General features: G+C 42.3%; 1 protein-coding gene across 1 annotated transcript in view; it reads left to right on the top strand.

The window, feature by feature from the left end:
• Nucleotides 1-27,012, top strand: part of pmfbp1 (polyamine modulated factor 1 binding protein 1) — a 967,668-nt gene that overhangs the window by 229,675 nt on the left and 710,981 nt on the right. The window contains exon 7 of the mRNA XM_078544531.1: nt 10,516-10,648. Within this exon, the coding sequence (XP_078400657.1) occupies nt 10,516-10,648 (133 nt within the window). The remainder of the gene's footprint in view (nt 1-10,515; nt 10,649-27,012) is intronic.

The following is a 27,012-nucleotide window of genomic DNA, read 5'->3' as shown; positions in this document are numbered from 1 at the left end:
AGTCAAACGTTCACAGATGCAATGTGAGGATATATGCTGTCTCCTCACTGCATGTCATCATCATCCTCTACAAATCCAGCAGCTATGAGGACCTCCCGAGCGCACCTGCCTCGTCTGGCCAGTGCGATGGCCTCATCGCCGTCATCCTTGCCTTAGAGGACCTCCTCATCCTCATCCCTGTTGACATCCTCCTCATCAGAAGAGATGTGCAACTCCTCCATTTCCTCCTCAGCTAGCTCCTCTCCCCGTTGCATTGCCAGGTTGTGAAGGGTGCAGCAGGTGACGGAGATGCATGACACCCTCTGCGGACTGTATTGCAGGGCTCCACCAGACCGGCCCAGGCACCAGAACCTCATTTTCAACATTCCGATGGTTTGCTCCACCAAGGTGCAAGTTGCAGCATGAGTCTTGTTGTACCTTCTCCCTGCTGCACTCTGAGGCCGTCGCAGGGGTTTCATCAGCCACGCCCTTGTCCCCAAGGAGCCAACGCTGCAGCCTCCCTGGACCCTGGGAGACATCAGGGATCTGAGACCTCCTGAGAATGTAGGAGGCGCGGACACTTTCCTGGGATCCGTGCACAGATCTGCAGGATGCCTTCGTGGTGGTCATGCACCAGCTGAACATTCAGCTAGTGGAAGCCCTTGCAATTGACATAGTTGACTGCTTGTTGCCACGGAAATCTGCGCGTGCAGTTGATGGCACCCTGCACCTGTGAGAAACCTGAGATCTGGGCAAATCCCAGGAGAAAATACCTTTTTTTTAAACACGCTGCCTTTTGTCAGGGCATAGGTGAAGAAAAAGGGAGCCATGCCTGTCAGCTCTCCCTTTCTGTAACAATATATCATTGTTACTTCATCTTTGCTTGGTCATTGCCCTGGAACTCCCTCCTTATCAGCGTTGTGGGAGTGCCTGCAGCACACTGACTACAGTGGTCCAAAAGATATGCTTCATCACAACCTTCTCCAGGGCGACTGGGGAGGTGCAATAAATACTGGATGTGCCAGCAATGCCCACATCCTGTGGATGAATAAATTAAAAATTTACAGTCTAGTTGCCCTTCATTTAACTTATGCATTTCTTTAAATCTAAAAAATCTCTGAAATATCAAGTTATGTTGACCATCTTGGTTAATGTATAGGAGAACCTACATTCTCTTGCTGTAGAAATTGGCTTTGAGATGCTACCAAATTCTAAGACTCCTCCGGGTAATATTAACACACAAACCCAGTGTTAAACGTTCTTTTGTTAATGGGAAAATTTGTTCAGGATTCACTTTATTCTCATGTAGCATCAATTTTACACAATCGAAGCTGATGTAAGGCACCAGAGGGGGTTAGTATACCTCATTTAAATTGGAGTGTCCAAACTCGGCAAGGAGAAATTTAACTGTGGCTGATTTCCTTTGTTCTGTAGTCTGTGTCAACCCATTTATTTTCTGCACATAATGGCACTGTTGGGACCCCATGGTGCAAAGTGTTATGATCATTAAGAACTCTGTTAAAAGCTTAAAAGGATGAGAATGTGATGTTGAACACTCAAAGTATCTGAGATTTGCTGGCTACGAAATTGGACAGGGCCTGAAAACGGTACAGGGGTCATGATGCAGGATTACCCTGCATCCATTGCTTCCAATGCTGGTAGCACACAAACTTTGTGCTACTTTCTAATTCAGGTGATTGTAGCGTGTAGCCAGCGCTAAGTGAGCAGAGCAGGGGGTGCAAAATTGTGAGAGGCTGGCACAAGTTCAAGCTAGTCTGCAAAACACAAAACCAGGCTGCACCTCTTAAAGTGGAGGTGCACCTTGGTTGGAAAATGTGCAGCAATATAAAAGTGTATTTGACCTGGGAAAGACCAGTATTGGCACAAAATGGTAGAGTGGGCTCCAAGATTTCCTGACATACTAGAGGCCTTGGTGCAGGAGGTGTAGAAGTGAGATGTCATCTATCTAAAGGGGACCAGCAGGCCCTCCAGACAAACTTTGTGAAGACCATGCAACTGGTGGTATATAAGTAGGGAAGTCTTGCTACAACTGTATAGGGCATTGGTGAGACCACACCTAGAGTATTGTGCATGGTTTCAGTCACCTTACTTAAGGAGGGACGTAGTTGCTTTGGAAGTAGATAAGAGGAGTTTAACTCAGCTGATTCCTGGGAAGGCGTTTGTTCACAGGTTCTCTTCGGAGTTTAGAAGAAGGAGAGGTGATCCTATTGAAACATATAAGATTCTGAGGGGGCTTGACAGGGTAGATGCTAAAACGATATTACTCCTTATGGGGGAATCTAGAACTAGGGGGCACATTTTTAAAAAAAGAGGTCAACAATTTAAGATGGAGATGGAAATTTCTTCTCTCAGAGGGTCATTAGTGCTTGGAATTCTCTTCCCCAGACAGCAGTGGAAGCTGGGTGATTGAATGTATTCAAGTTTGAGTTAGACAGATTTTTGATCGACAAGGGAGTCAAGGGTTATTGCGGGGGTGGGGAGGGGTGGGAGGGGGGGGGTTGTGGGGCGGTGACAGCAGGAAAGTGGGAGTTAAGCCCACAATCTGATCAGCCGTTATCTTATTGAATGATGGAGCAGTATCGAGGGGCCGGATGACCTACTCACACTCCTATTTCTTATGTTATTGTGGATGCTGGAAATCTGAATTAAAAGCAGAAAATTCTGGAAATACTCAGCAGGTCTGGCAGCACCTGTGGAGAGAGAAACAAGAGTTAACATTTCAAGATGAATATGACTTCTTCAGTTGTGAAGAAAACTCATATTCGACTCAAAGCATTAACTCTGTTTCTTCTACCCAAGAACTGCAACCTGGCCAGGCAATGGTGGAAGAGCAAGAGGTGGAAGAACAGTGATGAAGAAGAAACACCGTCACTCACACTCACACAGCCATCAGCTCAGATGCGGACACTGCACGTGCATTAGAGGATAGATTAGAGGCTGGATAGTGGGACACCAAGTATGAGTGACCTGCAGCCAGGGCAAGGAATAAAGATAGCGCAGATGCCAGTTTATCAGAGTTCTGCAGAGCACACTGATGAGGACTTTAATGAGGTAGCGTTCAGAGGAAGGCTGATAGGTATGCTCAATGAAATGCTTGGTGTATTTGCAGGCCCTCCAGAAAATCTTCCGTCAATGTCAAGGAGCTTGGAGGAGTCCAGCAACAACTTTGCACAAGCTGTCTCCAGAGCTTGGAGCCCATTCGCTGCAGCAAGTTTCCAGATAGTAGAATATGGGAACCAATCAGGAGTGCTTTGGAATAGTCACGTCTTGATGTAACGAAGGCATGAATGAGGGTTTCCGCAGCAGATGAGCTGAGATGGGGCATATGGGAGGCATTGCTTGTAGACGTTATGCTCGTATTTCAAATATGGAGCCATCAGTGTGATACGGAGTGCAGAAAAAAATGCAGCTTCTACATCCATCAGGTAGTGTAACATGCCTTTGGCATCCTGGAACAACAGCCCCATTACTTGGAGTTCTGCAGTAAAGCCCAGGCAAAGCCTGTAAGATTATTGATGCTTGTTTTGTCCTCAAGAACCTTGACCTTTTTTTTACTCATTCATGGGCTGTCGGTGTTGTTGGCTAGGCCAGCATATATTGCCCATCCCTAATTGCCCATGAAAAGGTGGTGGCCTTCTTGAACTGCTGCAGTCCATGTGGTATAGGTATACCCACAGTGCTGTTAGAGAGAGAGTTCCAGGATTTTGACCCAGCGACAGTGAAGGAATTGCATTATATTTCCAAATCAGGATGGTGATTGGCTTGGAGGGGCACTTACATGCGGTGGTGCTCCCGTGTGTCTGCTGCATTGTCCTTCTAGATGGTAGCGGTTGTGGGTTTGGAAGATGTTGTCTAAGGAGCCATGGTGAGTTCTTACAGTGCATCATGTAGATGGTACACACTGTTGCCACTGTGTGTCGGTGATGAAGGAAGTAAATGTTTGTGAATGTGGTGTCAACCAAGCGGGCTGTTTTGTCCTGGATGTGTCAAGCTTGTTAAGTGTTATTGGAGCTGCACTCATCCAGGCAAGTGGAGAGTATTCTATCACACTTCTGACTTGTGGAATTGTGGAACTCCTGAGATTGTGGAAAGGCTTTAGGGAGTCAGGAAGTGAGGTACTCACCACATTTCCCAATCTATCACCATTTAAATAATACTCTGCCATTCTGTTATCCACTTTATACTGCATCTGCCATGTATTTGCCCACTCACTCAACCTATCTAAATCACCTTGAAGCCTCTTAACATCCTCCTCAACACTCACATTCCCACCTCATTTTGTGTCATCAGCAAACTTGGAAATATTACACTTGGTTCCCTCATCCAAGTCATTGATATATATTGTGAACAGCTGGGACCGAAGCACCGATCTCTGTCGTACCCCACTAGCCACCAACTGCCCTTCCGAAAAAGACCCATTTATTCCTACTCTCTGTTTCCTGTCTGCTAACCAGTTCTCAATCCATGTGCTTTAATTTTGCACATTAACCTCTTATGTGGGACTTTATCAAAAGCTTCTGAAAATCCAAATACACAACATCCACTGGTTCTCCCTTATCTATTCTGCTAGTTATGTCCTCAAAAACTGCAGTATGATTGTCAAACATGATTTCCCTTTCATAAATCCATGCTGACTTTGTCTAATCCTGTTGATATTTTCTAAGTGTCTTGTTAGCACATCCTTTATAATAGATTCTAGCATTTTCCCTACCACTGATGTTAGGCTAACCAGTCTGTAATTCCGTGTTTTTACCCTCCCTCTTTTTTTAAATAGTGGGGTTACATTTGCCACCCTCCAATCTGCCGAGACTGTTCCAGAATCTACAGAATTTTGGAAGATGACAACCAATAAATCCACTATTTCCATGGTCACCTCCTTTAGTACCCTGAGATGTAGATTATCAGGCCCTGGGGATTTATGGGCTTTCGTTCCCTGAATTTCACCAGCACTTTTTTTTTAGTTATACTAATTTCCTTCAATTCCTCCTTTTCCCTCGACCTTTGGTTCCCTATTATTTCTGGGAAGTTATTTGTGTCTTCCTCAGTGAAGGCAGAACTAAAGTAGTTGTTTAATTGCTGTGCCATATCCTTGTTCTGTATTATAAATTCTCCCGTTTCGGACTGTAAGGGACCTACATTTGTCTTCACTGATCTTTTTCTTCTAGCATGCTTATAGAAGCTTCTACAGCCCTCTTTTATGCTCCTTGCTAGTTTACTCTCATACTCAATTTTTCCCTTCTTAATCAATCTCTTGACCCTCCTTTGTTGAATTCTAATCTGCTTCCAATCCTCAGGCTTATTATTTTTCTAGCAACTTTATATGACTCCTGTTTGGATCTAATACTGTTCTTAATTTCTTTTGTTAGCATAATTGGGCCACTTTTCCTGTTGTGTTCTTGCACCAGAAAGGAATATAACTGTTGTAATGCATACATTTGTTCCTTAAATATTAGCCATTGCCTATCTACCTTTTAATGAAGTTTCCCAATCTATTTTAGGAAACTCATGCCTCATACCTTCATAGTTTCCTTTGTTTAGATTTAGGACCCTAGTTTCGGATTGGACGACTTCACTTTCCAACCTAAGGAATAATTCTATCATGTTATGGTCACCTGTTCCCTAAAGGACCTCACACAACAAGATTATTAATTAAACCCTTCTCATTTCACAAAACCAAATTTAGGATAGCCTGTTACCTAGTTGGTTCCTGATGTACTGGTCTAAAAAACCATCTCATACACACTCCAGGAATTAATCCGCCACAGTATTATTGCTGATTTGGTTTGCCCAGTCTATATGCAGATTAAAGTCACCCATGATCACTGTACCACCCTTGTTACATGCATTTCTAATTTCCTGTTTAATACCACCCCCTACCTTAGCACTACTGTTTGGAAGCTTACATACAACTCCCACTAATGTTTTCTGCCCCTTGTTGCTTCTTAGCTCCATTCAGACTGATTCTACATTTAGATTCCTGAGCCAATATCCTCTCTCACTATTGCACTGATTTCAGCCTTAACTAACAATGCCACGTCACCTCCTTTTCCTTTTTGCCTGCCCTTCCTAAATATTGAATATCTTTGGATATTCATTTCCCAGCTTTGGTCACCCTGCAGCCATGTCTCTGGATCGCAGTCATATCATACCTGTTTACATCTATTTGTGCTGTTAATTCGTCTACTTTATTGCGAGTGCTCTGTGCATTCAGATACAGTGCCTTTAGACTTGTCCTTTTACACATGTTTTTGTACATTGGCCCTATTTGCTGCTAGCTGCCATTTCCTCTGCTTTCCATTTCTGCTTTTTACTTTTCTGTCTTTCATTTCTATCTTTGTTCCGCTCTCTTGTGTCTCCCCACTCAGGTTTCCATCCCCCTGCCACTCTTGTTTAAGCCTCCCCCACGGTACTAGCAAATACCCCTCCAAGGACATTGGTCCCAGTCCTGCTGGGGTGCAACCCATCCAGTTTGTACAGGTCCTGCCTTCTCCAGAATTGGCCCCAATACCTCAGGAATCTAAATCCCTCCCTCCTGCACCATCTTTCCAGCCAGGCATTCATCCGGTCTATTCTCCTATTCCTGATCTCACGAGCACGTGGCACTGGGAGTACTCCTGAGATTGCTACCTTTGAGATCCTGCTTTTTAATTTATTTCCTAGCTCCCTATATTCTGCTTGCAGGACCTCACCCTTCTTTTTACCTCTGTCGTTGGTACTGACATGTACCATAACCTCTGGCTTTTCACCCTTCCCCTTCAGAATGTCCTGTAGTCGTTCAGTGACACCCTTGACCCTGGCACCAGGAAGGCAAAATACCATCCTGGTGTCACGTATATGGCTGCATAAACGTCTACTTGTTTCCCTTATGATAGAATCCCCTATCACTATTGCTCTCCCACTCTTTTTCTGTCCCCGCCCTGTTCAGCTGAGCGACTTGTGGTGCCACAGACTTGGCTCTCACTGTATTCCCTTGAGAAACCATCTCCCCCAGCAGTATCCAAATCGGAAAATCTGTTAGAGAAGGAGATGGACCCAGGGGACTCCTGCACTACATGCTTTGTGCCTTTACACTGCCTGGCTGTCACCCATTTCCTTTCTGCCTGTGCACTCTTTACTTGCGGTGTGACCACCTCACTGTATGCGTTATCCACCCTGATCTCACCCTGCGGATACTCCATAGTGACTCCAGCCGCTGCTCCAGATCCGAAACGCAGATTTCAAAGTAGCTGTAGCTGGAGACACTTCCTGCAGACATGGTCACCATGGACACTGGAAGTGTCCCTTACTTCCCACTTCGCACAGGAAGAGCATTCCATGTGACTGAGCTGCCCTATCATGACTTACCCTTAAATTACTCCCTTTACTTTTAGTTCATCTAGTTTAGAGAATATTAAGGACAGTAGAAATACTCACCAAGTTCTGTTTACCAAAGCCACTGCTCTTCTTTCTGAAGAAATCCAGAAAATGAAAGGATCACCTCCTTCCCTCTTGACTGAACTCCCTCACTTACCAAACTCCAACTGAAGCACACAAATGCAGCCCAAAGCAGCACTCCTGTGCAGTAATACACCAGAATGGCATTGCTTCTGGGGCCACTGTTTCATTACATTATTCTGAGTCACCCCATGGGAAAGCCTTTCCATTAATAGACGATATTGCAGTGCTTCAAAATCTGATATCCCCTCTGCAGGAAAGGTCACACTTACTGGGAAGAAATTATTTATGGATACTGTTTGGGGTCACTTTATCTGAACTTCCTCAGCCAGTCAACTCTGCAATTCTCCTGTCTTTCAACTGGCAATGATAAACCAGGAATCTAGCTTGTGCGTTATAAGTGAGCGCTGTTTTGCAAGTGATCCCCTTACAGCAGTCTCCAACACATTTGACAGTGGTGAAAGCATGAGAGCTCTTCGGGGGATAGGGATAACTGGCACGTCAACTATCTTCAACTGAGAGTGGTAAGGCTGACCCGGAACATGGTCAGACACTGATGGAGAGATCATTGTGCATTTGAAAAAGTTAAAACACAGTGCTGAAGGGACATCAGGTTTTGAATCATTGCAAAGAAGTCCAGTCTGCTGGAAGAAAATGTGCTGAGTTCTTTTTGAATGTACATTATGTACATATTTTGATTGTTAAAAACAAACTTGTGTTTCATGTTGGATTATCAATATTTAATTACCTTTTTTATCTGCAGCAATTGGTGCTTCTATATAGGTTTGTAAATAAAATGCCAGTATGTTCATCTCATTTTTTTTGTAAAATTGCCGGAGGCCTGAAATAAAATAGAAAGTGCTGATAAAGCTCAGCAAGTCTGGCAGCATCTGGGGAGAGAAAATCAGAGTTACCATTTGGAGTCAATATGACTCTTCTTCGCAGCTGAGCTCGGTTCTGAAGAAGAGTCATATAGGATTCGAAACGTTAAAACTGTTTCTCTCTCTGCAAATGCTGCCAGACCTGCTGAGTTTTTCCAGTTTTATCTCATTTTTGTGTTGTTCCTTAAGATCTCCTAACAATCCATTGTGAGTGATATATTTCAAAATAGCTCAATTATCTTAATGTTGATGGCATACCGAATAGCTTCCATCATACATTTTAAAGATTAATATGTTCTCTGTTTCCTGTATACCATCAAAATTTATTAATTGCAACTGAGAGTACCATTAACAGTACTCATCTGAGATGGTACCCAGAGCAGCAAAAGATGACTACGTTCAGAATTTGTTTTTCAAATCCTTCCCAATATCACCCCCTCCACCTTTCAAACAATGCTGTGTGTTTATCTACTTACCATTCCTCTTTAACAAGAGATCAAGAACTCAAAGTGGGAGAATCAGATTGTATCTCATTTTTCTGTAGAGCCATGCATTGGTGCTCCAATATTTTGTATAGTGTTACTGACATTAGCTTCCAAACTGCCAACAGTATTCCAGGGAACAGTTGGATAGTAATGTATCTAATGATGAGCTGACTAACAACTAGCAATTTGCAGCAGGTTTAGGGATGTATTCAAGTAATATTATCTAAGCAAAATTTCTTTTTCATGTGCCTTCTATTTGGCTGGCCACCTGCCCAGAAGGAAGGCTGCAGCTGGCACAACTGTCCGATTTGGGTCCAATGGCACTGAGGGGCAACACCTTCCACAGGCAGGGTGGAACCCTGAGCAGCAGAAGGGATGGGAAAGGAAAGAGGGGCAGGAACGCCTCAGAGGCCATACCATCAACACAGAGTCAACCATTGAAGACGGAGCTCTCTGGAGATGACCAAGACCCAGTGCCGCAGGAGAATGCCATTCTCCAAGCAATGGTCACACAGATCTGTGCCCTTGTTGCCAAAGACCTTGCTCTTTGCAGTGCTAGTTGCCATGCCCTGTAATTGAGTACATAGAACACTTATAAAGGGAAACTGCTGCTACACTGGGAGTAATAGTTAGGAGGCAGACAAATGTGACACTACATTCTGTAAATAAACCTATTATCAAGAAAAGGATTTGAGTCTAATGTAATACTTTACCATCTGGCTTAGTATACAATTATCATGAACTGCTTCCTCTTTCACTATGACCTGAGCAGCATCTTCTTCCTTGGTAAAGACAGTGCAAAGTTTTTCATTTAATACCTCAGCCATGCCCTCTGCCTCCATGTGTAAATCCCCTTATTGGCCCCTAATCGGCCTACTCCTCCTCTTACTAAACTTTTACTATTTTTATATGCTTATAGAAGCCTTTTGGATTCCCTTTTATGTTAGCTGCCAGTCTCTTCTCATACTCTCTCTCTTTGCTTCTCTTACTTGTTTTTTCAATTCTCCTCTGAACCTTCTATATTTGGCCTGGTTCTCAATTGTATTATCTATCTGACATCTGTCATTAGTACACTTTTTTCTTCTTCTCCTTATCTCCATCTCTTCTGTCATCCAGGGAGTTCTGGATTTTTGCCCTACCTTTCCCCTTTGTTAGAATATGCCTTGACTGTATTTGAACTATTTCTTCTTTAAAGGCAGGCCATTGTTCAGTTACAGCTTTGCCTGCTAATCTTTGGTTCCAGTTTTTCTAGGTCAGACCCATTCTTCCCCCATTGAATTTGGTTCTCCCCCAGTTAATTATTTTACTCTGGTTTGCTCCTTACCCTTTTCTATGGCCAACCTATAATGATCACTGTCCCCTATATGTTCCCCTACTGATACTTGATCCACTTGGCACAACTCATTCCCAAGAACCAGGACCAACTTGTTTCACAGTTTTATGGAAAGCTGAAGCATAACGTTCTGTAGTTACAATAAAAATGAAAGTCATAATTATACGATAATTGTCTGGATTTTCTATCTCATGATAAAATATAATTTGGGATAACATTGTGCTGAAAGGTTTTAAATGTGTAAGCTATATGAATGGCATTGTAGCAATATTACTTCATTAAGATTTTTTGTGCTGTTTTGTATTAACTTAATAGCTGGGTTTTTGTAACCTCCTAGTCTCAAATTCCAGCTTTTTTTCTAACAGTCTGTCTTATGCTGCAGCATGAATTCCAGTGAGGTTTTAATGGAATATGAAGAGGTTAAGTTCCAGTTGGCAGCAAAAGAACAGGCGATCCAAAGCTTACAGAGCCAGCTTCGAGAGGCTGTTTATCTCCAACAGCAGTCAAAATATGAGGTTGGTTAAGAGTCCAGTGATGTAATCTGTGAAATGTAATAGCTTGTGTTGCTCTATAAGAAAATATTCTGTAAGGAAATTTTCTGTAAGAAAATGCAGAGAAAATATTTTTTTGTTGCATTAACTTTTTATTATCACTTGCATAAGGTTTCTAGATCTTCAAATTCTTGTATGTTAATAATGTAGCTATTTTGGTCAGTCTTAAGTCAAAATACACTTTCATCATGTTCAACTAGAATTGAAACAAGTAACCATGTATCAGTGAAACAATCCGCTGCTATGGCCTAGAATCACCCTAGTGAGAGAAATAGTTTTTTGAGGATATTAAATTTTTCTATTCGCTTCCTTGTATTCTCTAGGCTTACGATGATGCATTTACTTTGCAGTGAGAGTGGGTGGATTGCTCCCAGGCTTCCATTGATGCGGCTATTGTGTTAACTTGAGTTAGCACCTAAAAGTAGCTAATGGACAAGCCCCCCTTTTGTACTTTCCATGTTGCTTCTTGTGAAAAGGTTCCTAGTCTCTACTGGGAGCCTTCCAAAAGTGATGATGTTAGGAACTTCACAGAAGAGGGGATTGAATTGCCATGTGCAGCCCTATCATGCTGTGATCAAAGAAACATGCCCAATTGGGAGGTAAGAACATTTACCATTCATGTCCGCAGCTAATGTCCGCCAGATGTATGCAGAGAAGGCAGACCATGATGTTGATCATTGTGAAACACTGATTTGATGTCAGTGGTGGAGTTTTGAAATTAAATACTCAACCCAATGCCCTCTCTTAATCTCGCGCAGTTAAATGCGTCTTACGAAGCAGGAAAGGGACTCCTCCATCAGTACTTCTTTTTTGTTCATCCATGGGATGTAGGTGTCACTGACAAGGCAGCATTTATTGCCTATTACCAAGTGCCCTTGAGATGTTGGTGGCCAGCAGCTTTCTTGAACTGTTGCAATCTGTTTAGTTCAGGTACTCTCACAATGCTGTTATGTAGGGACTTGCTTGCTTTTGACCCAGCGATGTTGAAGGAGTTTCATCAACTTCCAAGATGGTGTATGACTTGGATGAGAACCTAAAGTTAGTGGTGATCCATGTGCTGCTGCCCTTGTCCTTTTAGCTGTTAGAGATTATGGATTTGGGAGGTGCTGGTGAAGAAGCCTTGGCAAGGTGCTGCAATGCATCTTAGATATACTGTAGCCACCATGCACCCTGGTGGAGAGAGTGAATGCTTAAGCCAGTGGATTCTGTGCAAATCAAAGGGGCTGCTTTATCTTGAATGGTGTTGAGCTTCTTGAGCGATGCTAGAGCTGGACGTCCAGGTAAGGGGAGAATATTCCATCACACTCCTGACTTGCGGTTTGTAAACGGTGGAGAGCCTTTGGGAATTCAGGAAGTTGTTATGATCCTAGCTGATGTTATTACTGGACAAACCAGATATCAGGGTGGAACCTGGTTTGTTAGATCCTAACTTTTATTTTTTGTTTAGAAACGTGGAGAGTGGCTACTGAATAGAGTCACAGGAGTCAGCTGATGAACATTTAACAAAAGAATAAAGCATTTATTAAGCAAGAAAAGATGAACTACATTACAATACTCCTTCACCTACAACTATACCTTTGCAGACATATGCAGATTTGTAAGGAATAACACGAGTTACAAATTCTGTCTTATACTCTAATGTTCCCAATAAGTACATAGTCCATGTAAACCAAAAGGCGACCTGTGGTCAGGCACACAAATTATGAAACCAAGTGACAGATGCCACCCCAAATAGATGCTATGAATCCTTCATCGACTCCCCACAGACACTTGTCACACCGTGATCCAATTGGTCTCACTAACTCCAACTTTCATACGAGGGTTTCCAATCTCCAGGCTTGAGGAATTCACTTTGAAATCTTCTCCCAAACGACGTTTTCTCTCAGACGCCTTCCACAAGGGTCCACCTCCGGGGTTTCAAACCCTCCTTCCGATGTTCCTCTCCCCTGGATCACCATGTGCATTCAAGCTTTGCCTTCCATGCACTCTCTCTTAAATGCTCAGCCGTGCCAACAGTACACCATTGCTTCACGTGCCCATAATAAAGAGTTACAGACCATTGACTGTCTCCTTGGATCTTCTGGCTTCTCGCAAGCCTATTTTGCTTCAAGTCTATGTCCTGCAGCTTTCTCCCTTAAAGCTTAGAGCCTTTCTCTGCTCCTCACTCTTAACTTCACTTAACAGGACTTTTTCCAGATTCCTGTCCTTTGCCCTTTGACTTTACTTAAAGGGCTTCTTGGGCCTTTCTCTTTTTCCTTTAGGATCTGCTCCCTGCAGTTCCCTCTCCCAGTAGACTGCTGATAACTTGGTATCTCCCTTGAAATCCAGAACTCACTTGACAGTCACTGGTACTTTAACTTTAGAGCAACTCATCTAAGATTCTTAGACTTATTCTCCTCAGCAATCTGCTAGTATGTTAGCTAGAGAGAGACTTAAACTGCTCCCTTCACCTCGGAGCAGAAAGACCAACTGAACTCAAACTGCTTTTGGTTTCTTTGTGTCTGTGTGGGGCCTCTTTCTCTGGGCCCCTGTTGCTAGGCAAAAGCACAGTTTTTTTCTACCTTGTGTTTGTTTTAACTCCCCTTCAAGAATTGTAAACCTCATTAAAATGCAGACATATTTTAAAGTGAAACTAAAACCCAAGTTCTTTCTTTTTTAACGCACAAATACAGAAATACAAATTAAACTTAAAGCTAAAACTCATTCCTAACACCCACAAAAACAAATATAACTAACTTAAACTACCTCTAGTCCCTGACAAATTGAGTTACTTGTCACAGAACACACAGCTTACTTGCTCTTGTAGTCATGGTATTTGCGACTGATCCAGTTATATTTATGGTCAACAGTGATCCCCAGGATGTTGGTGGGATGTTTGACGATGGTAATGGTGGTGAATGTCAAGGGGTCAGTGCCCGGAACTTGTGTAGCGCCAATATTACTTTCAACTTATCAGCCCAAGCCAGAATCTTGTCCAGGTCTTGCTGATCTGATGAAAGGTTATTGACCTGAAACATCAACTCTGGGGGACTTTTATGGAAGCGAAAGGGGTTGCAGCCACAGACTGGAGAGCCGACGAGAGACCTGCGATGCCTCATCTGGGAAGATCAACTGGTACTAGGTGCCAGTCAAGCAGTTGAGAGATCATCGGCGGGCCTTCCACAGGGTCAGGACCCAAGGGACGGGAAGTCCGGCCCGCTGAGAGCTGCTGGCTAATCAGAGGCTGGCAACCTTTTTGCTCAGCAGTGCCACTGGGGAGGCGGTGGTTGCTGCCAGAATGAGACACCCCCGAGGCCCAGAATCGCACTTCTCTCACCACAGATGCAGCTGACTTGCTGAGTATTTCCAGCAATTTTTGTTTTTATTTCAGTTTTCATGTCACTCCTTCGCTGCCCTTAATTCTTTGACCATGTGTATGTTGTCATACTGCCTATCTACCTTCAAATTATGGATGGAGTCAGAACTTTCTCCAACTGAACATTGAATAAAACTGACACTTTTTTCAGCCCTTGCCAAAAGCTGTATACTGTTACTCCTGTCTGCATTCCATCTCCAGTTGGTCACTTTGGTTGAACAAGACGCTGCACAAGCTTGGTGTCCAGTTCAACCAGTAGCTGAGATTCAAACCCCATATTAGTATTCATAACTGAGTCCACATTCTATAACATCTGCAACATGATCTGTCTTACACCCCATACCACCCTCAACACCACATTTTTATTATTTTAGAATTCACTTTCCTGCATTCTTTTCTCATTGACTTCCTAAGCTTCTTCCTACACAAACTACAACTTCAAATCTCTGTTGTTCACAACCTGTCTTATTTTAAGTCCCACTCACTCATCATCTCTATTGTTAACTAACTCTGATGGCTCCCTGTCTCCCAATGAACCAACTTCAGGAAGATTGTCCTCCTTTACCAATCTTGTCTTAGGGCTTCCCCTACTCTTTTTGTGCAGCCTCCTCCACCTTGCATCTCAGGCCATGTCCTATGATCCTCCAATTCTGGCCTTCTGTGTGCCCTCCCAACATTCTTTATTAGGTGACTGGGCTGTCAGTCAATCTTTATGAAATTCCTCCCTGAACCCTATTGCTTTGCCACTTCTTTCTCTTTGACCATAGAAAACCTCTAATTTTTGTTTAGGCTTTCAGTCAGCTATTCTTTCTGCTATGTTAAATGTTGATGCACTTTATTCATTACGAAGTAACAAGCTCACCTTGAGGTTAAAGTAATGTTTATAAAATGTATGTAAAATACTGAAATTTTACCCTGTTGTGCAGAACAGCTTCTGAGTCCTCAGTGATATCATTGCCTTGTGTTCAGTCTCAGATATTAATTCTTCTAAGTTTCATCATACTGCCCTTATTTTTGACCAAATATTAGTGGTGGTGTCCTAGGCCCAACCATCTTCAGTTGCTTCATCAATAATCTTCCCTCCATCATAAGATCAGAAGTGGGGATGCTCAGAACCATTTGCAACTCCTTAGATACTGAAGCAGTCTGTGTCCATATGCAGCAAGGTCTGGACAATATTCAGACTTAGACTGATAAGTGGCAAGTAACATTCATGCCACACAAATGCCAGGCGATGACCATCTCCAATAAGAGAGAATCTAACCATCTCCCCTTGACATTCAGTAGCATTACTATCGCTGAACCCCACCATTATCAACAGCCTTTTTTTCCACCACAGATGAACAGTGGCAGCAGTACCAACTATAAGATGCACTGCAGCAACTTACCAAGGTTCCTTTGATACCTTCCAAACCCATGACCTCTACCACCTAGAAGGACAAGGACAGCAGCTGCTTGGGAAGACCATTACCTGCAAGTTCCCCTCCATTCCACACACCATCGCTGTCCCTTCACTGTTGCTGGGTCAAAATCCTGCAACTTTCTTCCCAACAGCACTGTGGGTGTGCCTACACCACATGTTCTCCAGCAGTTCAAGAAGGAAGCTCATCACCACCTTCTCAGGGGCAATTAGGGATGGGCAATGAATGCTGGCCTAGTCAATGATGCCCACATCCCATGAACTCTGTCGAATGAACACAATCGTTTGAATGTTACTGCTCCACTAGTACTCGCTCGTGCTTGACCCTGAGACTGCATCTCCGGAAAGCTGACCATGGTTGCTGCTGCCTTCCACCCTCCGAGGCGGACTGCCCACAGTTTCCACTGCCTCAATCACCTGCTCACATGGGACATGCTCCTCATCTTATGCCAAACATTCTACCCACCATCATGGACCCACCAAAGTGCCAGTATTCGTCCTGAAGTACGTGCTAGATTCTGATGGCAATGCATTCCCAGTGTCCCATTCGCCCACTGAGGCCTCTGCTGTTTCTTCTGGTGCCTCCTGGTTTTTTTCCAACATTGGTCCTGCAGTGTAAAGAGAACATAAGGTCGTGAAGCTCGCATCTCTCTGTGGCGTTTCACCATTTGTATGACCATTACAAAAATGTCTGCATAAATCAACATTGATGTAATATCTGTTACAACGCAGTGAAATTATTCAGGCATTATTTGTTCATCCTTCCTTGGGTGCACCCATATTTTGCCCTTGGTTAGTGTGAGTCATGCAAACACATAGGCAATTTACAAAGCCTTCTCTCCCATTGGCGTCAGGTGTGAGATGACAGCCAGTTCATCCCAGTGCACTCCCTCGCTTCACCATTGTGTGCTCTCTTTGCCTGCGAGGTGAAGAACATCATTGTATAATTCTAAGGGTTCCCATCTGCATCATGGAAGCCATTGCATCATTTAACACCTTTTGGACGCTTAATGCCATGATGCCATTCTCATTTCTTTCATCACAAAGTGAACCAAGACGTGCAGGTCCCTGTGTTGGTGGGAGTTGTTATCGTTGCATCAATGTAATGTAGAGGCCAGCTACGCTTACCATTCCTTTGCATGTGCCACATGTGTAGGTCATGCCACTCACTTTCCCTGCCATCAGGAGGTTAATGAACCGCTTCCAGCACTGAATCCAGATCCTCCTTACAATACTACAGTAGCTCCAGCCATACCTGCTTTGTCAGTGTTGCTGGTTTCCTTCTCTTGCTTTCTGAAAACAATATATGCCTGCAGGCCCTCGCCACCTCACGTGATCTCGAGGGATGTGTCATTGAATCTTGAGGCTCCTCCTCTGGACCATACCTCCACTTTGTTTCTCCTTTATGTTCCTCACTGTCAGCACTCTGAGTTCAGCCAAAGCTTTTACTGGCAGGTGCCTTTTAAATCAGCTGCCGTCCTCCTAAACCATCCCCTTATCCATAATTGGACGTAAATTCGGAGGGAGTCTGTTAATTGGCTGCTTCTTGTAAGATCCAACTGATGTACAGACATCACAAACAAATGTGGGTGGGACCTGAAAATGGTTCTGGTCTATGATTAAAACAAATATCAGCAAGCTTCCACCCATAGTCTGCATAGGAATGGGTTTATTGTAATAAAAACTGATACCTTTACATATGAAAATATATTCATTCAATTATAGAATTGTTTGCTCAAAACCTGAACAGTATTTTAGTTGTACTGCTGAAATTACTGCACCTGCTGATAGTTCTCATACCAATGTTCAAAAGCATTCATACCTTCCAATGCTCTACAAATCACTAATTAAGCTGATAGTTCATAGTAACCGTGCTAGCAGGTAATTCAAAAGATCTAAATATTCAGCAAATAAGATTCAAGAAGTAACACAGAAGTGAAAATATATATGTTATGACTTGATTCCCTGGATCTGCTCTCCCATTTTAACCATCTACTTTTTTAAGATGGTCTTTGTTATACACCATTATGTGACTTCTCATGCTGTAGTTAGGCCACCGCATGCATCACTCCTGAATAGCCATAAGAAATGTACATAAGTGGCCTAGGCTGACTCATTTGGTGATGTTCACTCCCTGTGACAAAGCAGTTGACCTCATTCTATGGCTCCTCCTGCTCCCAACGGTATGAATAAACTCAGGTAATCCTCAAGTGGGGAATTGTAAACAAAAGTCCACGTTCTATCATTTTGCAGCTAGTTGAGTTGCAGTACCGTTTCCTTATTCATTTACGGGATGTGAGTGTCGCTGGCTATGCCAGCATTTATCGTCCATCCCAAATTATTTATTGCCCATCCCTGTCCATGTGCCAATATATTGTGCACTTTGATGTACTTTGTTTTTGAGATTTGACGAATTCTGTATTGTTCCTTTAAAGCGGTGAATTTGTGGAAGTAGTTTTCTTTCTTGTTCACAAGATGCACTTTTTTCCTATTCTGTAGTTTGAGTTGTCAGTCAGCAGAGCAATAGTAAAAAAAAATGATCAGTGATCGTGATGCTTTGCTGTTAGGAAGAAGTTAAAAGGAACCATAACCGTATGATTATAAATAGCGCACCAACTAGAAATTTGCCCCAATATTCAACTTCCCGCTTATTTATTAATGTTCATTTCGCCTCTCACCCATGAGGTTGTCTCTTCCTGTCAGATGCTTCATTGTCACATGGCAGTTACTGTTTTGTATGATAAACAGGCCTCAACGTTTTGTTACTTCTTCTCAAGTGGTTTACTGATATGAAGTTTCAATTGTCAGTGACAGTGAGATTGGTAAAAACTAGCTAATAAGAATAAGCAAACTGAACTGTCACCTACACAGAGAATTCAGCTTAGTTTTGGAGTCCATTTCTTCATTCCTGAAATGATGACAACTCCTTTTTGAAAAGCCTTTAAGAGCACTTCTACCCTCCCATATGAGATCCATGATGCTTCTAAAAAAAATGAAGTAACAGTGTCTAGTTTAGGTTTAACTGTTCCTTTAAATCTAGACACAATATATAAGGAGTTTAAAAGACAACTGCAGTTAAAATCCAGGACTCCAGCCTAAATTAAGATGTGTGTTGTGGTTTTATTTCTGCCCTCCAAGGATTTGAAATGGATTAGACCACATAATTCAAATATAAAACATATTGTGTGATTGTTATGATCGTTATGTGAAGCAGTAATATGTATGATTGGCAACCTCTTTTTGAATGGAATTGTATGTAAAGTATCTATTTAAAGAATTATAATTTAGTCCAAATATTGCTATCATTTGTTTTTCTTTTGAGAAACTTGATTGTATAATTTCCCCTGTAAATACTACTTTTGTTTACTTGGTTACCAAAAGTTTGAGTGACAGTCCAAGTTTGAAACAAAGTTTGATGTTGTAGTAGTCTGCCACTTTTTGCAGTTGGGTGCCATGAAATAATTACAATAGCTATTCTAATCAACTGACAAGACAGGGGGTGGGGGTGAGAAACTGGGCTCTATAGCACCTGTTTTTTGGCCTAAAGATTAAAAATAGGCTCTGAGATGCATGTGCACACATTTGACAGGGACTTCAGAGTGTGCAATGCTGATTTGACACCAGTGCTTACATTTTCGAACGTCATGCTCCAGCCAATGACCTCTCACAGCTGAATATGCGTTTAGCGGCATTAAGTTAAAATCCATGACTGGGTCTTTCCTGCATGACTACATCCTTCCTGTCCCCTCTCCACACACCCTATCTCACCATCAGTGCTACTTAAAGGGTTCAAGAACTACTTAAAAGTAAATTGCCTAATTATTCCTTCTGGTTCTGGTGCAATTCTAAGCATTTTGAAGCTTTCCTATATTTGTCTAAAGTTTCGGTAGTCTGGCTGGTGCTAAGTTTTTTTTTGTGGTTTAAAGACTTGTGCTGAAACAAGTTGCTTCCAGGTATGGGTGGCCAGGTAGACCTTCCTCTTAGAATTGAGCATGACTGGGAGAATGAACAGCGATCACACAAAGCAAGACAAACTGCTGGAAGAGGGAGAAGGAGGCAAGAAGGACTTTCAGCAGGAGACCATATCTACTCAGGGTCTTTAGGGAGCAGTTCTCTTACCTGAATTTCAGTGAGGATCAGTGCATGAAATGTCTGTGCTTCAATAAACAGATTGAGACTGAAATTTGCCAATTGCTGTAACCACAACTGCAACCTCAAAGCAGGATTGCCTGGGGCTTTCAAAGTGACCATGGCTCATAACTTTTGTGTATCTGGCTCCTTCCAGGCTGCTGCAGGAGATAAAAGTAACATCTTGCAGTTTGCACTGCTGCATAACGGAGGCCACTGAGGTTCTCTATTCAAAAAGAGACAGCTTAATCTCATTCCTTTTTGCCAGAGACAAACAGTTGGAACAAGCATGAGGGCTTGCCCTGATTTCAGGTTTCTCGAGATTTCAGGCAGGGTCCCATTGCCTGCAGCCACATTGCTTTGCGTACTCCTCGAGTGAACTCTACCATTTTCAAGAACAGATGGGGATTTTACTTACTCAATTTGCAGCTGGTGTGTGACCAGAGGCAACTCATTGTAAAGGCAAATGCCCATTTCCCTGACATGATTGCTGTGTGGTCATGATTCCTCCTTTCCCTCCACTACTGTTGCGCTGTGACTACAGGAGTAAATTTTTAAAGTGGTGGATGGGATGCCAATCAAATGGGCTGCTTCATCTTGGATGGTGTGGAGCTTCTTGAGTGTTGTTGTAGCCACAGAGCTCCCAGCATTTGACTTGCTTTTGCAAGCACACTATTTATGTGGCTGGTCCGGTTATATTTCTGCTCAATGATGACCCCCTAGGATGTTGATAATGTTGGTAATCAGCAATGGCAATGCCATTGAGTGTCAAGGGAGGAAATGGTTAGATTCTCTCTTGTTGGAGATGGTTATTACCTGGCACTTATATGGTGCGAATGTTACTTGCTACTTATCTGCCTAAGGCTGAATGTTGTCCAGGCCTGGTTGCATGAGGGCACAGACTACCTCATTATCTGAAGAGTTATAAATGAGAATAAACAGGGTGCAATCATCAGTGAATGTCTCCCCACCGTTTGACCTAATGATGGAGGAAAGTTGGTGCAGTACTCCTACATACTCCTTGACATTGAGCACAGGGTTCCTTGCCAGCTTTCCAGCACATCAAACATATAGGTGTGTATCAACCTTCTATCATAGCCTGGTCCATCAAAGTCAGCAACTGAGTCCTCTATAGCAGAAGTAATGTCAGACCTCTCCCTCTGGCAAACTGGTGCCTGCGCTATCCTTCACCCCCATGTCTTATCTCCTATGCATTTGTATCACCAAGTGCAGATCCCTCTTCTATCCAAGCCTCTAAAGGATGCACAATGAGCATCTGAGCCGGTGTGATTTATATGGATAATGTATAATTGAGTGTCAGTATCTCTTCACTTCCTTTCTCTTTCTCCACTGCCTGGGCTGTTTCAAGTTCTTGGGTATCTGAAATGAAATAAAGTTTGTAGTGAGGGGAGAAGAGAAAGTAAGAAATGTGTGCTTTCAGCCTCTGCAGCCTTTCAGAAGAGATTGAGGCAAGCTCTGCAAGATGCCCTGTGCTAACTTGGAGCAAGATTTATTCACGCTGTTTGACAATGACAGGAAGTAGTCTGGCAAGCCAACCAATTTACCCAGCATCTCAGTGTGCATGCCCATCAGTGTTTTCCTGGATGCCACCCCATCACGGTCCTCATCTGAGTCCTCTGTAACAGGACTCATTTAACACTGGACTTTCCAGGCAGCTGACACACAAATAATCCTTTCCCCTGGTCTAACTGCAGCCTGCTCATGCCTGGTGACTCACCACGTGTAGCACCCAATCCTGTACAACTCTGAGGTACATGCAATGTCTATATTTGAGCTGGTGGCTGTGAGTGTCAGATCAAGTGATGGGACCTCTTAATTAATACTGAGCTGTTAAACTTTTCCTCCTGGGGCTGTGGTGGCTGAGCAGGTGATAGTTTTTGGGTGTCTGAAAGGAGAAATCAGAAGCGGAAAGTTGGGATGAGGAAAGTGAGGTGGGATAGAAAGTAAGGATTCCATGGTTCTGCAGTTTGCTCAACATGCCAGATAGTCGGATCAGAGTCGCTAGGAGTTGAGAAGCGGCATTAGGCAGGAAAATACCATCATCCTCAATTTTCCCAGTGAAGCTGTATGCCACAGGGTTTGTTGCAGCCGGCCACATGTTGTAGGGAGCCATCTCCTCCAAAGTACCCCGGAGATGCAGGCATCCTTGTTTCTCTGGCTCTGCTCTGCTCTCTTCCCTTCTATTGTATGCCAGCTTGACCTGCAACAGAGAGTGAAGACTATGTTGTGCTGCGTTTATGTGATATACTTGCCATCGCTGATTAGCTGGAGGTATGTAAGTGCAGCAATAGATGGATGTGAGGCTGGCAGCATTGGTATGTGTGTGAGAGTGAGAGGGAGTATGTGTATGCTTATTGTGAGTCCTGACTGGTGCTGGCTGAGTGATGAAGTTGAGGTACATTGAGCAATGTGGGAGGGTAGTGGAGCGGCAGGAAGAAGATGTCCTGTGAAGATGTATTCACTGACCTCGACCAGCTACATCAGGTCATTCAACTTCCTATGGCGCTGCTGCCAAGACTCAGATCCAGATGTGAGAAACTGGCCTCCCACATCAACGCTCCGAATCGCTTCTGAGATTGGTCCAGAAGAGCCTCCTGGCCACAAACAGATCCACGATGCCTCTTCCATCCACCAGCAAGACATACAGCACTATATCCGTGACCCTGAAGCCCTCTTGTCTGGTGTTTCATTTTCTTCTTCTAGAATCACAGCAGTTCTAGCTGCAGCCTCCTGTAATTCAGTACAACTTCACTTTAAGAGGGACAGATTGTCTTTAAGAACATTAAGGTCTTCGCTACCTCACGTGCTACCAGCAACCTCTGTTCAGATTCCTCTTGAGTGCAGAGGCATACAACAGCATGACAGACATTCAATCATAAGATACATTCATGGAAGTGAGATCGCAGCAGCAAACTGCTACCTCAACTAGAACTGGCACGGGCCGGTCATGAATCACAGCTTTTGTGCATGAATAACATATAATCAAATTTTTAGCCCTTAGAATTTGAAATTTTTAGGCAACTGCGCGCAACATAATATTTTGTAATTTTTGAACTGTAGGTGGTAAAGGCTAGGAAAAAATCAATAGTGTTGAATAATTATTAATATGAATTATACATTTGAAACATCTTTTGGAGTTCACTTAGCTAATGGATTTATGTTGTGGCATGTTAGAAGACAATGACCTGAGATTCCAAATCAGAAATGGTTTCTATAGTATATAATTTCAGATAAGCGATTTTAAAAGATTGAGAAGTAAATGAGAAGAGGCTTATGGAGCTTGACTGGATGACATAGAGCAGCCGTATGTCATTCTGACTTTCAATATGATGTTAGAATCTGTACATTAATCTTTTTTCATTATATCTTCAATATTATTTTTCTCTTTATTAGAGCCTAGAGACCTAGTGCACATCAGAGTGCCATATTGTACAAGGATCCTGAATATTGATATTGTCTTTCTGTTTATATATTTATGACAAGTAAATAATCAGGTCTGGAGAAGAGTGCAAAAAATAGTGAGAAACATAAGGCACGAAAGTGACCAACATAAATGAAGGTAGTAGGAAATGTAATATAAGAGCCTTTAAGAATTGTTAATTATAAAATAAACCTTCACAAAATGACATCTGAAGTATTCAGAATGACTCGTTTTTTGCTATTCTTTTTATTAAATATTTAACTTTCATCATTGCAAATACACTGTACATTAAAACAATTATACATTTATTGGAACCTCACTTTTGATAGTTGTGTGACAGTAGTCTGTATACTATGTAGTGTTTGTATACTGTATAGCGGTGAACTGAGAGATCAAATTGAGTAGAACACAGACCCAAATTGCATACGTTTCCTGTCATCTGATGGCAAGGTTGAGCTCTCTACATTTTGGTATATGATATATTGTGCATTTTACAATGGCTAATCTTGAATATCAGTTTTGTTAAAATTTATGAAATTGTAGAGTCTAGCGTCGCAAACATTAGTTAGATTCCAAAAAGGCACACATTAAATTTCCATTTTTCCTTTTACTTGAAATATCCAATCTTCCAATATCAGTCATTTAAAAAAAAAATAATGGTTGCTATCCAAATATAAATTGACTGCCACCAGAAAAAATATATATGTGTGAGGACAAAGACAAAGAATTGGAGCATCACTGGGATAGGAATTACATCACATTCTTATTTTTTTGTCAGTATTGTCATTTTTGTGTAAATTGTTGTGAAATGGATCTTACAGAACTGGATTATTATTAAAATTGAATATTTTATATAGTGCTGTTTGGGTGGTGGTGAAGGGCCATTAGTCTTAAAACTATTCCTCCCTTAAAGGCAAACTTCAACCTTCAAACAACTTGCATTCAACACACACATTGCTGCTTCAATATCTACTTCAGTGGAGTAATTTGTTTTATCATTTCATCTATAGAATTCAAAGTGAAAAATTTCCACTTACTGAAAGCACCCATGTATTGCTTTGGAGAGATAGCCATCTTTTATCACTGGATCATGATGTTGCAATGCCTGCTGCTGACTGAAGCTGCATAGACTTCTGTGTATTTAATTTTCTTTTTATACTCTTTGACCTTTGAGTATGGGATTAATAATTAAGATGCAGTAAATTCTTCTACTGTTTAGTCTGTTATTTAGAGCCTAAATTTTAAAAATGCACACTGGTGTTTATAATTATATAACTTGGAGGTAATGAATAATTTGTGTTCTGGTGATAAAAAGTGACCAAGTATTTCTTCAAATCATCAAGTGGCAATGATGAATTAAAAATGTTGCAAGTAGATTAATGTATTTTCTTTACATATAAGTTATGCATGCCAATCTGTATGCATACATCAATATATGTAGAAAAATAGAATAATATGCATACCAATATATTGAATATAAATGGAAAAGTCAAAAATATAGAGCAACATTTTCCCCCTGTTGTGGGGAATGTGCGAGAGCGGGCAGGCAGGTTCCCGATTGGCGTGCCGCCATTTTATGCGGGCAGGCCAACTTAGGCCCGCCCAGTGTGATGTCCGCTCGGAAGCACTGTGCGCTCCCAGTGTGGGCGGGGTGCGCTCCCAGTGTGGGCGGGGGGATTCCCTGAGCTGGGAGTGCGCTCTTTTGCGCATGTGTGCAAAAGAGCGCACCGATCTCCCTGAGGCAAAGTGCCGCCTCAGGGAGATCGCTGGAAGTTTCAAAAAGCTTTAGAAGTGTGAAAAAAAAATTCCTGACATGTCCCCTCATGTGACAATGTCACACGAGCTGGGACATGTCAATTTATTTTATTTCAACATTTTGTAAACATTTAAAATCCCTCATGAAACCTCATCCCGCCCGTGGCTGAGATTTCATCTTTTTTCAGAAGCCCATCTGGGCTCCCGGTCTGTCCACCAACCTTAAGGTTGGACGGGCAGGTCCATTGATTACCTCAATTACTTTATTAATGGCCTTAAGTGGCCGTTGACAGCTCGGCAGGCACGCAGCCGACCTGAAAATGTAAATGGTGCGAGGTGACGTCGGGACGCCCGCCCAACGTCACCCCACATCATTTTACGCGTCCCGACCAGAAGATGCATCCCATCATTTTTTGTTGTCTTTAACACATCTCTCACTGTCGCATTTTACTTCTATTTTGTTTATTAACTGCGGATGGATCTGATCCTTTAAAATTCTCAGCCTTATGTTCAAATTACTCCATGATCTCACCTTCTCCTTATCTTTGCACCCTCCTCTAGCCGTACAACCCCCTGAGAGCTCTACACTGCTCCAATTCTGGCCCGTTTTTATGTCCCCTCCATTGGCAGCCTTGTCTTCAGCTGCCTAAGCCCTAAGCTCTGAACTTCCCTCCTGAAACTTTCCAGCTTTGTAAAATTACCTCTATGACCAAATCTTTTGCTCACCTCTTCTAATGTTTCCATATGTGGTTTGGCATCAGTTTCTGCCTGATTATGCTTCCATGCAGTACTTTGGGAGGCTGTGGCATAGTGGTATTTTCACTGGGCTAGTATACCAGAAACGCAGGGTGATGCTCTTGGGACCAGGTTCGAATCCCACCACAGCAGATGGTGAAACCTGAATTCAATAAAAATCTGGAATTAAAAGTCTAATGATGACCATGTGAAACCATTGCCAATTGTTGTAAAAACCCATCTGGTTCACTAATGTCCTTTAGGGAATGAAACCTGCCGCCCTTACCTGGTCTTGTCTACATGTGACTCCAGACTCACAGCAATGTGGTTGGCTCTTAAATGCCCTCTGAAAAAAAAGGGCAGTTTAGGAACAGGCAATAAATGCTGGCCTAGCCAGTGACGCCCATACCCCATGAATGAACAAGTAAAAGAAAAATTTTATTACATTAAATGGCAGGTGCAAGTTGCTGTTGTTGATCACTTTACATAAAGGACACATCCAAGCTTTTGAATAATACAGAAGAGAACAGTGATTCTGGTACCTTGTGTCAGAATGTAAAGCATGGTAATTTAGGGATCTTTACCCTTGGAAAAAACACTTCATGGAAAATATTATGCAGTGAGGCAGGATTAATTAGTAATCTCATAGAAAAAGATCGGCTGGGAGATGATGATCGTAATACAATTGAATTCCATATTAAGTTTGAAAGTGACATACTGCAAATACAAAAAAGAATCCTAAACTTAAACAAAGCAATTACATTGGTATGATGGGAGCACTGGCTAAGATTTATTGGAAAAATAGGCTATAAGGTATGGTGGTAAATAAACAGTAAGAAACATTTAAAGAAACAATTTGAAGTGTTTAACAAAAATATATTCCATTTAAAACATAAAAACTCAGCAAGAAAGATCTGCCTTTGGCTTACTAAAGAAATTAAGGATAGTGTAGGATTAAAAAAGAGTCCGATAATGTTGCAAAGAATAGTAGTATGTCTGATGATTGGGAGTGTTTTAGAAACCAGCAATGGGCCACCAAAAAGTTGATGAAAAGGGAAAAAGTTGAATATGGGAGTAAACTAGTCAGGAATTTAAAAACAGATTGTAAGAACTATTGGAAGTATATAAAAAGGAAGAGAGTAGTTAAAGTGAACCTTGGCCCCTTAAAGGCAGAGGAGGAGAAATTATCATGGGGAAATCAGGAAATTGCAGAGACTTTGAACAAATACTTTGTGTCTGGCTTCACAGTAGAAGACACACATTACATACCAGAAATAGAGTGTAACTTAGGGGCTAACAAGAGTGACGAGATTAAGTTATTTAATATCAGCAGAGGACTAAAATCCAACAAATCCCCAGGACCTGATGGCTTACATCCTAGGGTTCTAAGATGGCTGCAGAGATGGTGAATGTGCTGGCTGTGATCTTCCAAAATTCACTAGATTCTAGAATGTTCCTAGTGGATTCAAAAAAGGTGGGAGAGAGAAAACAAG

The sequence above is a fragment of the Cetorhinus maximus genome, chromosome 6 (genome assembly GCF_964194155.1).
Source record: "Cetorhinus maximus chromosome 6, sCetMax3.hap1.1, whole genome shotgun sequence".
In the NCBI taxonomy this organism is placed as follows: Eukaryota; Metazoa; Chordata; class Chondrichthyes; order Lamniformes; family Cetorhinidae; genus Cetorhinus; species Cetorhinus maximus.
This window is presented reverse-complemented; position numbering and strand designations above follow the sequence as displayed.